Source organism: Hyla sarda, chromosome 2 (assembly GCF_029499605.1).
Source record: "Hyla sarda isolate aHylSar1 chromosome 2, aHylSar1.hap1, whole genome shotgun sequence".
Lineage (NCBI taxonomy): Eukaryota > Metazoa > Chordata > Amphibia > Anura > Hylidae > Hyla > Hyla sarda.
In genome coordinates this window covers 437,446,834-437,459,545 of record NC_079190.1, presented here as the reverse complement: position 1 = coordinate 437,459,545, position 12,712 = coordinate 437,446,834, and the positions used below count along the sequence as shown (strand labels likewise).

At 44.1% G+C, this 12,712-nt stretch overlaps 1 protein-coding gene across 8 annotated transcripts in view; it reads left to right on the top strand.

Annotated features, from left to right (window-relative positions):
- Nucleotides 1-12,712, top strand: part of ITGAE (integrin subunit alpha E) — a 179,621-nt gene that overhangs the window by 101,283 nt on the left and 65,626 nt on the right. For all 8 annotated transcript variants that reach the window (XR_008889048.1, XR_008889049.1, XM_056559190.1 and 5 more), the window contains 2 exons: nt 4,303-4,376; nt 4,466-4,598. Coding sequence is in view for 6 of the 8 variants with exons in the window: in XM_056559190.1 (XP_056415165.1) it covers nt 4,303-4,376; nt 4,466-4,598 (207 nt within the window). In the remaining 2 variants the exon portion in view is untranslated. The remainder of the gene's footprint in view (nt 1-4,302; nt 4,377-4,465; nt 4,599-12,712) is intronic.

The following is a 12,712-nucleotide window of genomic DNA, read 5'->3' as shown; positions in this document are numbered from 1 at the left end:
AAACCTTGCATAGCACATTAAAAAAAGATGTACTTTTCACATTTTCAAAATGTTGAGAACTTCAAGTAAAATGGTTAGGCTTCTAATTCATTTAAAATGTTAATTAAAAAAAAAATTAAGAAATGCTTTCAAAATAAAGTAGACAACTGAAAGTATAAGTTTCATAAACTATTTGGTCAGTAAGTATAAATATATACAACCTATTAGTGTTAAAATAGCAAAAAAATCTTTATTTTTTTTTATTTCATGACTTTTTGCATTGTAAAAAAAAACTACAAATGATATCGGCTTACATTTACTATGTACATGAAGGGCAACTTGTGACAAAAAAAAACAATGTCAGAATTATCGTGAGTTATTTTCTAATAAAAACAGACATCCCCAATTTAAAAAAACAGGCCTGGTCTTTAAGGGGCGTACAGACCTAATTGTCTTGGTCCTTAAGGGGATAAAATACTTACTTTGTTAAAAAAAAGTCTGAGTTTTTTTTTTTTTTTTAAAGCAGTACAATAATAGAAAAGCACATAACATGGGGATCATTTAAATCGTGTTGACCCACAGAATTAAAAGAACATGGTAGTTTTACCATAAAGTGTAGTGTGTAAAAACTAAAATCCACAATTTTTTTTTTCAATTTACCCACAACATAATAATAATAATGGTTGCACCGTACATTTTATGATAAAATGAAAGGTGTCATTACAAAGAACAATTGGTGGTACAAAAAACAAAAACAACCTCAAATGGGTCTGTGGATGGAAAAATAAGAGTTATGGCAAACATCAAAATTAGCTGTGTCCCCAAGGGGTTAAAATGTTAAATCACCCCCCTTAATATCTTTTACTGGTTCCACACTGGTTAGGAAGCAATATATATGCTGTGATTGAATATTTTAACCCCCCTCCATTCTTTCCCCTATTACCGTCTCCTTTCTTTATCCATTGCTCAGAGCCCGTACACAGCACAGACTTACAATGTATCTGCCAAGACCTGAGATGAAATCTCCAGAGTCCTAGCCTATAGGATTTATAGCAGGTCCTAGCAGATACATAAGTCTGTGTGTGATGTCTTTGGGGCCTGTGCAGCCCAGACAGCTTTAGGGCTATACTCACAGTAATGTATTTTGCTGCGATTTGCTCTAAATCGAAAAAAAAAAAAACGCCCCAATTTTACTGCAATTTTGCGCAAATTGCAGCAAAATGCAGTAGTGTTAGAATATACCTAAAGCTTTTCAGGAGGCCCCCTTTTTGGATAGGGGCCCACGGCAACTGCCCAGGTTTAACCTCAACCCCATAATAATTAACTGCAATAAATAAATTATCTTTATCTGTTTTCTTTGTTTATTGGGCATGAATGTAACATTTCAGCATGGCCATGCCAGGGGGCACTAAGTAAAGATCTAAAAATCTCATAAATATAGGGCCGGCATTCATCATTGTAGGTGTAAGTGAAGCATTTTTCTACACCTTTTTTTGCGTGCTGGTAATGTGCAGGAGCGCCAAATTTTATACATGGTCACACAGCATTTGATAAATTTTGTGCAGGTCACATTTTATGAAATTTCTCTCTTCACATACATTAAAAAGCTAAGCTATGCCTGGGCTGGTGTAGTTTTGACATTTGTACATTAGCAAACCTGAAGATCTACGTTACTGTAAATTGCATCACAAGTACAGAAGCAGAACGTGCGCTCCTGGAATTCCATATACTCCGCTGGCCAAGCACACATCCGTCCCGTTTGAGAAATCAAGGTCCACAACAGCTTACATTGGTAGTACCGGTAAGAGGCACTAGCATGCCAACCCCCACCGCACTTGGGACTTTTCATTCATTATCCTTGTGCCGTCAGGGTAAAGTGGGCGGCCAACAGGGGGTCTACAGCGCTGCAGAGCTCATTTGCCGGACCTATACTGGGCATTATGGGCAAGAGGGACACAGTGCTAATCCCCATCCCACTTAGGACTTCCAATTTACCAGCTTTGCGCCATCAGGGTAGAGAGGATAACTAGCAGGGGGTCTACAGCACTGCAGAGTGCAGCCGTCTGCCACACACCAGCCCCGCTCAGTGTTTACAGTACGGCACGGCGCCATCCGAGCCATCCCTATAAGAGACTAACTACTCTGCTATTGGAACTGTTTGCCACTGCATCACGGTAGTACAGTACAGAGAAACCCTGATCTTTACACTTACAGCGCTGCAAGTGTGACATCATTAACTAACATTTACCTAGCCTGCCAATTGGGGAATTATTGCTATATTATTTTGAGCATTCTATCATATGAACCTTTTATATGAGCATTTTTATTTAAGCATTTGCATAATATCTTTATTTTATCTAATTTTATCTGATTCATTTGTGGTATGTCTGATGCAAGGGCCCTGCATAGTGAGCATCATTTATTGTATAATAAGCTATTTTAGATTATTATTGGACATCTAGTCTGTTACTGTTTATCATTTATCCTAGTAGGACTGTCACATTTTTTGGTAAATTTATTTGGTGTAGTTTTGAGACTTTTTTTTTGCGCCTTTTCACAAAAAGTCTCAATTGATAAATTTATTACCACTGCATAAGACTAACCTTAACAGTTTTTCTGTGTAAGACAAAAAAGCTTAAAAAAATATGCCAAATCTGCGACATATATACAAACAAAATCAACTCTAAAGACAATCAGAAATGCCTCCCATAATCTCCTATCAGGGTATATGGATATGATAGGAGCACTTGCACCATTTATTTTGATGGCTTGAATGGTACACTACATTTCCTATAGCATCTCTGCAAGTTCATTCAGCATTTTAGCCTTTCATCAGAGGTGTACATTATTAGGACTCCTGATCTGCTTTGTAGGCAGATACTGTAGTGGGATATAGTGAAGGGAAGCCCTGGGGAAGCATCAATGATTTTATTGTCCATATCTCTATTATAATATATGGATATATCATTATTGTTTATATGTGTACCATTACCATATATGGATGGACTATGCACAATAATTGTCCATATATATGTATCATTACCATATATGGATAGACTATGCACAATAATTGTCCATATATGTACAGTTACCATACATAAACAGACATGTTCATAGCTTCCTATGCTCCCCCGATGCCCCAGTGTTGCTGTTCCTCTTCCTCATGCTGGGGGTTAATCCATAACGGTTCCGATCAGCCAACCCCTGGGAGGCTGAATACCGCTGCGGTCAGTGATTGGCTTAGTGGCACTGTGATGCATTGACCCCTAGCCCCAGTCTCAGCCAAGTTCTTCTTCCTGGGGGGCCTATGCATCAGAGTGTCACTCAGCCAATCACTGGTCGCAGCAGTGTCCTGCCTCAGGCAGGGATTGGCTAAGTGGCGCTGTGAAAGGAGATCGACCTCAGCACCAGGAAGAGGAACGTACTAGGACTGGGATCAGTGATACCGAGGCAGCAGGGGAGTGTAGGCCAGTATAAACACGTTTATTAAGTCCCGCTGTTGGACATTTTTGTGTAAATAAGCTTACCGCCAGATTACCCCTTTAACAAGTAATAATTGTTTTAGCCAACCAGTGTCAAACTGTCTTCATCTGGATAGAAGTCGGCTGTGTTAAAAAATTTTAGGTGATAGATGAAAGAGCTTTAATTCATAAATGATCTTTCGGGAAAGAGTATTCTCAGAATGTTCCGAAAAAAACAATTCGCCCTTCACCTAGTATTATTGCTCGTGTATGGACGGTCTGAACAACTGTTTCAGCCAATGATAAAGTGTGAATCGTTCCTTCAATTATTGTTCAGCCATCAACCTTCTTCTGTGTATGTAATGGACCTATGTAAGGCTTCCAATGTTTTCAATGGAGGAGCAGATAGAATGGACAATAAAAAAAGGTCTATATGATTTTGTTCAAAAAATGTTTTACACACAAGGAAAGGAAAGAAATATCATGTAAGTCATGAGTGACTTTGAGAGCCTTGGAAACAAAGAGGTCTTGGTTGTGAAAGACATATGGGAAAATGTTTCAATCCTCTACACTCAGGGGGAGCTTAGCAAAAAAAAGGGAGATGTGGGCCACCTGGTTTATCATAGCTTTATCTGAAAACAGCCATAAATTGCAGCTGAAATAGATTTCATTGACAGACACATTTTTAAGGCCATTTTTAATAAGAACCGAGCCTGGCTTGTGAAACGCTGGTCTAAGTAAGTATTAAAAGTGCTTAAAAGAGGGTTTATATACCATAAATGCACATAGGATTGATAAAATCTTTTCTGCTGTTAATATGTTCAGCATCATGACAGTTAACTCTTTTATTGTCTTTGTCCAGTTACCATATGAAAAGGATTGCAATAACAAAACAATATGCATCCCAAAGTTGTTGCTGACCACCCAGGTATCCCGGTAAGACTGGTGGGACATGTGTATGAGAATACCTCATCAACGCTCAATGTTGTTCACTGTATTAATCATCATATTTTCTTTTATTTCAGAAGTCAGCTGGTTGTTGGAAATACCACGGATGTGACTGTGACGCTGTCCCTTACAAATTCAGGCGATAATTCCTACATGACAAATGTGATAATAAGTTACCCAAAGATCCTGCAATTCACCTTGATTAAACCGGTAAATGAAAAGGCAAAACACATTTTCACAATATGATCGAGTGCTATATCATATTGTCAGCCCAGTGGCCCTGTGGCTGTCTATCTGTCCTCCAGAACTGGTTTCACATTAAAGGGGTGCTCCACTGGAAACATTTTTTTTTTTTTTTAAATCAACTGGTGCCAGAAAGTTAAACAGATTTGTAAATTACTTCTATTAAAAATCTTAATCCTTCCAGTACTTACATCAGCTGCTGTTATGATCCACAGGAATATATTTTCTTTTTGAATTTCCTTTCTGCCTGACCACAGTGCTCTCTGCTGACACCTCTGTCCATTTTAGGAACTGTTCAGAGCAGGATAGGTTTTCTATGGGGATTTGCTCATACTCTGGACAGTTCCTTAAATATGGAGAATGATTATTGTATATAATAATCTAAAAATAAATGTTACGCCGAGCGCTCCGGGTCCCCGCTCCTCCCCGGAGCGCTCGCTACACTCTCCTCACTGCAGCGCTCCGGTCAGATCCACTGACCCGGGGCGCTGCGATACTGCCTCCAGCCGGGATGCGATTCGCGATGCGGGTAGCGCCCGCTCGCGATGCGCACCCCGGCTCCCGTACCTGACTCGCTCTCCGTCGGTCCTGTCCCGGCGCGCGCGGCCCCGCTCCTTAGGGCGCGCGCGCGCCGGGTCTTTGCGATTTAAAGGGCCACTGCGCCGCTGATTGGCGCAGTGGTTCCAATTAGTCTGATCACCTGTGCACTTCCCTATATCACCTCACTTCCCTTGCACTTCCTTGCCGGATCTTGTTGCCATTGTGCCAGTGAAAGCGTTTCCTTGTGTGTTCCTAGCCTGTGTTCCAGACCTCCTGCCGTTGCCCCTGACTACGATCCTTGCTGCCTGCCCCGACCTTCTGCTACGTCCGACCTTGCTTCTGTCTACTCCCTTGTACCGCGCCTATCTTCAGCAGCCAGAGAGGTGAGCCGTTGCTAGTGGATACGACCTGGTCACTACCGCCGCAGCAAGACCATCCCGCTTTGCGGCGGGCTCTGGTGAAAACCAGTAGTGACTTAGAACCGATCCACTAGCACGGTCCACGCCAATCCCTCTCCGGCACAGAGGATCCACTACCTGCCAGCCGGCATCGTGACAGTAGATCCGGCCATGGATCCCGCTGAAGTTCCTCTGCCAGTTGTCGCTGACCTCACCACGGTGGTCGCCCAGCAGTCACAACAGATAGCGCAACAAGGCCAACAGCTGTCTCAACTGACCGTTATGCTACAGCAGTTACTACCACAGCTTCAGCAGTCATCTCCTCCGCCAGCTCCTGCACCTCCTCCGCAGCGAGGGGCCGCTCCTGGTCTACGCCTATCCTTGCCGGATAAATTTGATGGGGACTCTAAGTTTTGCCGTGGCTTTCTTTCCCAATGTTCCCTGCATCTGGAGATGATGTCGGACCAGTTTCCCACTGAAAGGTCTAAGGTGGCTTTCGTAGTCAGCCTTCTGTCTGGAAAAGCCCTGTCTTGGGCCACACCGCTCTGGGACCGCAATGACCCCGTCACTGCCTCTGTACACTCCTTCTTCTCGGAAATCCGAAGTGTCTTTGAGGAACCTGCCCGAGCCTCTTCTGCTGAGACTGCCCTGTTGAACCTGGTCCAGGGTAATTCTTCCGTTGGCGAGTATGCCGTACAATTCCGTACTCTTGCTTCAGAATTATCCTGGAATAATGAGGCCCTCTGCGTGACCTTTAAAAAAGGCCTATCCAGCAACATTAAAGATGTTCTGGCCGCACGAGAAATCCCTGCTAATCTACATGAACTCATTCACCTAGCCACTCGCATTGACATGCGTTTTTCCGAAAGGCGTCAGGAGCTCCGCCAAGATATGGACTCTGTTCGCACGAGGCGTTTCTTCTCCTCGGCTCCTCTCTCCTCTGGTCCCCTGCAATCCGTTCCTGTGCCTCCCGCCGTGGAGGCTATGCAGGTCGACCGGTCTCGCCTGACACCTCAAGAGAGGACACGACGCCGCATGGAGAACCTCTGCCTGTACTGTGCTAGTACCGAACACTTCCTGAGGGATTGTCCTATCCGTCCTCCCCGCCTGGAAAGACGTACGCTGACTCCGCACAAAGGTGAGACAGTCCTTGATGTCTACTCTGCTTCTCCACGTCTTACTGTGCCTGTGCGGATGTCTGCCTCTGCCTTCTCCTTCTCTACTATGGCCTTCTTGGACTCCGGATCTGCAGGAAATTTTATTTTGGCCTCTCTCGTCAACAGGTTCAACATCCCAGTGACCAGTCTCGCCAGACCCCTCATCTCTGAACTCTTTGATCGCCTCCAAGGTGCCCACATCTTTACTAAACTGGACTTAAGAGGTGCTTATAATCTCATCCGCATCAGAGAGGGGGATGAATGGAAAACGGCATTTAACACCAGAGATGGACACTTTGAGTATCTGGTCATGCCCTTTGGCCTGTGCAACGCCCCTGCCGTCTTCCAAGACTTTGTTAATGAAATTTTTCGTGATCTTTTATACTCCTGTGTTGTTGTATATCTGGACGATATCCTGATTTTTTCTGCCAATCTAGAAGAACACCGCCAGCATGTCCGTATGGTTCTTCAGAGACTTCGTGACAATCAACTCTATGCCAAAATTGAGAAATGTCTGTTTGAATGCCAATCTCTTCCTTTTCTAGGATACTTGGTCTCTGGCCAGGGACTACAAATGGATCCAGACAAACTCTCGGCCGTCTTAGATTGGCCACGCCCCTCCGGACTCCGTGCTATCCAACGCTTTTTGGGGTTCGCCAATTATTACAGGCAATTTATTCCACATTTTTCTACCGTTGTGGCCCCTATCGTGGCTTTAACCAAAAAAAATGCCGATCCCAAGTCTTGGCCTCCTCAAGCGGAAGACGCCTTTAAACGACTCAAGTCTGCCTTTTCTTCGGCTCCCGTGCTCTCCAGACCTGACCCTTCCAAACCCTTCCTATTGGAGGTTGATGCCTCCTCAGTGGGAGCTGGAGCTGTTCTTCTACAAAAAAATTCTTCCGGGCATGCTGTCACTTGTGGTTTTTTTTCTAGGACCTTCTCTCCGGCGGAGAGGAACTACTCCATCGGGGATCGAGAGCTTCTAGCCATCAAATTAGCACTTGAGGAATGGAGGCATCTGCTGGAGGGATCAAGATTTCCAGTTATTATTTACACCGATCACAAGAACCTCTCCTACCTCCAGTCTGCCCAACGGCTGAATCCTCGCCAGGCCCGGTGGTCTCTGTTCTTTGCCCGATTTAATTTTGAAATTCACTTTCGGCCTGCCGATAAGAACATTAGGGCCGATGCTCTCTCTCGTTCCTCGGATGCTTCGGAAGTTGAACTCTCTCCGCAACACATCATTCCTCCTGACTGCCTGATTTCCACTGCTCCAGCCTCCATCAGGCAAACTCCTCCAGGAAAGACCTTTGTTTCTCCACGCCAACGCCTCAGAATCCTCAAATGGGGTCACTCCTCCCATCTCGCAGGTCATGTGGGCATCAAGAAATCTGTGCAACTCATCTCCCGCTTCTATTGGTGGCCGACTCTGGAGACGGATGTTGTGGACTTTGTGCGAGCCTGCACTATCTGTGCCCGGGATAAGACTCCTCGCCAGAAGCCCGCTGGTTTTCTTCATCCCCTGCCTGTCCCCGAACAGCCTTGGTCTCTGATTGGTATGGATTTTATTACTGATTTACCCCCTTCCCGTGGCAACACTGTTATTTGGGTGGTCGTTGATCGATTCTCCAAAATGGCACATTTCATCCCTCTTCCTGGTCTTCCTTCAGCGCCTCAGTTGGCTAAACAATTTTTTGTACACATTTTTCGTCTTCACGGGTTGCCTACGCAGATCGTCTCGGATAGAGGCGTCCAATTCGTGTCTAAATTCTGGAGGGCTCTCTGTAAACAACTCAAGATTAAATTAAATTTTTCTTCTGCATATCATCCCCAATCCAATGGACAAGTAGAAAGAATTAACCAGGTCTTGGGTGATTATTTACGACATTTTGTTTCCTCCCGCCAGGATGACTGGGCAGATCTCCTTCCATGGGCCGAATTCTCGTATAACTTCAGAGTCTCTGAATCTTCCTCCAAATCCCCATTTTTCGTGGTGTACGGCCGTCACCCTCTTCCCCCCCTCCCTACCCCCTTGCCCTCTGGTCTGCCCGCTGTGGATGAAATTTCTCGTGACCTTTCCATCATATGGAGAGAGACCCAAAATTCTCTCTTACAGGCTTCATCACGCATGAAGAAGTTCGCGGATAAGAAAAGAAGAGCTCCTCCCATTTTTTCCCCTGGAGACAAGGTATGGCTCTCCGCTAAATATGTCCGCTTCCGTGTCCCTAGCTACAAGTTGGGACCACGCTATCTTGGTCCTTTCAAAATTTTGTGCCAGATTAATCCTGTCTCTTACAAACTTCTTCTTCCTCCTTCTCTTCGTATTCCTAATGCCTTTCACGTTTCTCTTCTTAAACCACTCATCATCAACCGTTGCTCTCCCAAATCTGTTCCTCCCACTCCTGTTTCCGGCTCCTCGGACATCTTCTCCGTCAAAGAGATTCTGGCATCAAAAAAGGTCAGAGGGAAAACCTTTTTTTTAGTGGATTGGGAGGGTTGTGGTCCAGAAGAGAGATCCTGGGAACCTGAGGACAATATCCTAGACAAAAGTCTGCTCCTCAGGTTCTCAGGTTCTAAGAAGAGGGGGAGACCCAAGGGGGGGGGTACTGTTACGCCGAGCGCTCCGGGTCCCCGCTCCTCCCCGGAGCGCTCGCTACACTCTCCTCACTGCAGCGCTCCGGTCAGATCCACTGACCCGGGGCGCTGCGATACTGCCTCCAGCCGGGATGCGATTCGCGATGCGGGTAGCGCCCGCTCGCGATGCGCACCCCGGCTCCCGTACCTGACTCGCTCTCCGTCGGTCCTGTCCCGGCGCGCGCGGCCCCGCTCCTTAGGGCGCGCGCGCGCCGGGTCTTTGCGATTTAAAGGGCCACTGCGCCGCTGATTGGCGCAGTGGTTCCAATTAGTCTGATCACCTGTGCACTTCCCTATATCACCTCACTTCCCTTGCACTTCCTTGCCGGATCTTGTTGCCATTGTGCCAGTGAAAGCGTTTCCTTGTGTGTTCCTAGCCTGTGTTCCAGACCTCCTGCCGTTGCCCCTGACTACGATCCTTGCTGCCTGCCCCGACCTTCTGCTACGTCCGACCTTGCTTCTGTCTACTCCCTTGTACCGCGCCTATCTTCAGCAGCCAGAGAGGTGAGCCGTTGCTAGTGGATACGACCTGGTCACTACCGCCGCAGCAAGACCATCCCGCTTTGCGGCGGGCTCTGGTGAAAACCAGTAGTGACTTAGAACCGATCCACTAGCACGGTCCACGCCAATCCCTCTCCGGCACAGAGGATCCACTACCTGCCAGCCGGCATCGTGACAATAAACCATCATATACAAAACCAGTCCTCAAAGGGCAGTGAATAAAAGTAGGGGATAAAGAATGAGGTAGATAGAGAGGGTATTATTAATATATTGTATTGTAGGATAATATATAGATAGATATGAATTAATTATGAATAGATATGATTTATAAAAATTGTAATAGTATAAAATAAATTAAGTTTAAGACCTGAACCAGAGATATGTATATTGAGTAGACATTTTTTATTACAAAATATGATAAAATTGCATAAAGTAACACATCTGGGCAGGGCCCTTGCGCCAGATGTGAACTGAAAGTAAAAAATAATAAGAATAAATAAACCACGTATATAAAAGCACAATTTAGCCTAAAAATTAGCAAAAAAATGTGTGGGAAAAATAGTGAAGCAAAAATAGTTGCTAAGTCCACAGTCTAATAGTTCTCATTGACTGGTAGATCCATGTATAAGTTCCATGAATGGTGTAGCCAGACGTTCAATACAGTAACAAAATGTAACAAATGTCACAGTGTTAGTAATACCTGCAAACCGCAATAGATCTGGGAGTTACTCACGGTCTGTACAGCCGGGTTGTATATAGCTGACAGTCTCGGCAGAGAAAGCAGTGTTCGGCACTGACACAGGTGTGGCGTCCTGCTTCTATACAAATGGGTGAGTCGACCGGTTGGTGTGCGGTCTTGATGGATGCAATTGCAGGTTGGCACGGATGGGCATCCGGCCACAGTGGTTTAGGATAGATGTAATCTCAGCAGATGTCTGGACTTGGCGTAGTCCCTGGCGTCCTCGTGTGGATTTGCGCACGCGATATCCACTTTCGGCTACTGAGGAATAAGACTACGGTCTTGAAACGCGTATAGCCTGTCTTTTCTATTGTCACCACCTTTTATTATTATTATGAACTTTCAAGAAATATTAAATCTAGCCTATTAGCTATTGGCAGCGCTGCAGCACCTTATAATACGGACCACTACAGGATCACGCGCGCAAATCCACACGAGGACGCCAGGGACTACGCCAAGTCCAGACATCTGCTGAGATTACATCTATCCTGAACCACTGCGGCCGGATGCCCATCCGTGCCAACCTGCAATTGCATCCATCAAGACCGCACAACAACCGGGTCGACTCACCCATTTGTATAGAAGCAGGACGCCACACCTGTGTCAGTGCCGAACTCTGCTTTCTCTGCCGAGACTGTCAGCTATATACAACCCGGCCGTACAGACCGTGAGTAACTCCCAGACCTATTGCGGTTTGCAGGTATTACTAACACTGTGACATTTGTTACATTTTGTTACTGTATTGAACGTCTGGCTACACCATTCATGGAACTTATACATGGATCTACCAGTCAATGAGAACTATTAGACTGTGGACTTAGCAACTATTTTTGCTTCACTATTTTTCCCACACATTTTTTTTTTTTTTGCTAATTTTTAGGCTAAATTGTGCTTTTATATAGGTGGTTTATTTATTCTTATTATTTTTTACTTTCAGTTCACATCTGGCGCAAGGGCCCTGCCCAGATGTGTTACTTTATACTATTTTATCATATTTTGCAATAATAAATGTCTACTTATTATACATATCTCTGCTTCAGGTCTTAAACTTAATTTATTTTATACTATTACAATGTTTATAAATCATATCTATTCATAATTAATTCATATCTATCTATATATTATCCTACAATACAATATATTAATAATATCCTCTATCTACCTCATTCTTTATCCCCTACTTTTATTCACTGCCCTTTGAGGACTGGTTTTGTATATGATGGTTTATTTTTAGATTATTATATGCAATAATCATTCTCCATATTTAGTATTAAGCCTTTTGGGATTTAGGCTATCCAGTTAACCTCAGGTCAGTTGGTTGAGTGAGCTACACATATATTTATTTATTGCAGTTCCTTAAATGGAGGTGTCAGCAGAAAGCACTGTGGTCAGACAGAAAGGAAATTCAAAAATGAAATAACTTCCTGTGGATCATACAGCAGCTGATAAGTACTGGAAGGATTAAGATTTTTTAATAGAAATAATTTCCAAACCTGTTTAACTTTCCGGCACCAGTTGATAAAAAAGAAAAAAGAAAAATAAGGCATCCCCTGAAAATAAGACCTAGCACATCTTTGGGAGCAAAAATGAATATAAGACACTTTCTTATTTTTGGGGAAGCATGGCATGTATATAGGGTCACTGGTGTGTAGTATATATGGAGCTGTACTATGTATATAGGGTCACTGGTGAACAGTATATATGGGGGCTATACTATGTATATAGGGTCACTGGTGAACAGTATATATGGGGGCTATACTATGTATATGGGGTCACTAGTGTACAGTATATATGGTTCTGTAATATGTATATAGGGTCACTGGTGTGTAGTATATATGGCTCTGTACTATGTATATGGGGTCACTAGTGTACAGTATATATGGTTCTGTAATATGTATATAGGGTCACTGGCACACAGTATATATGGTTCTGTACTATGTATATAGGGTCACTGGTGTACAGTATATATGGATCTGAACTAAGTATAGGGTCACTGGTGTACAGTATATATGGTTCTGTACTATGCATATAGGGTCACTGGTGTACAGTATATATGGATCTGTACTATGTATATAGGGTCACTGGTGTACAGTATATATGGTTCTGTACTAT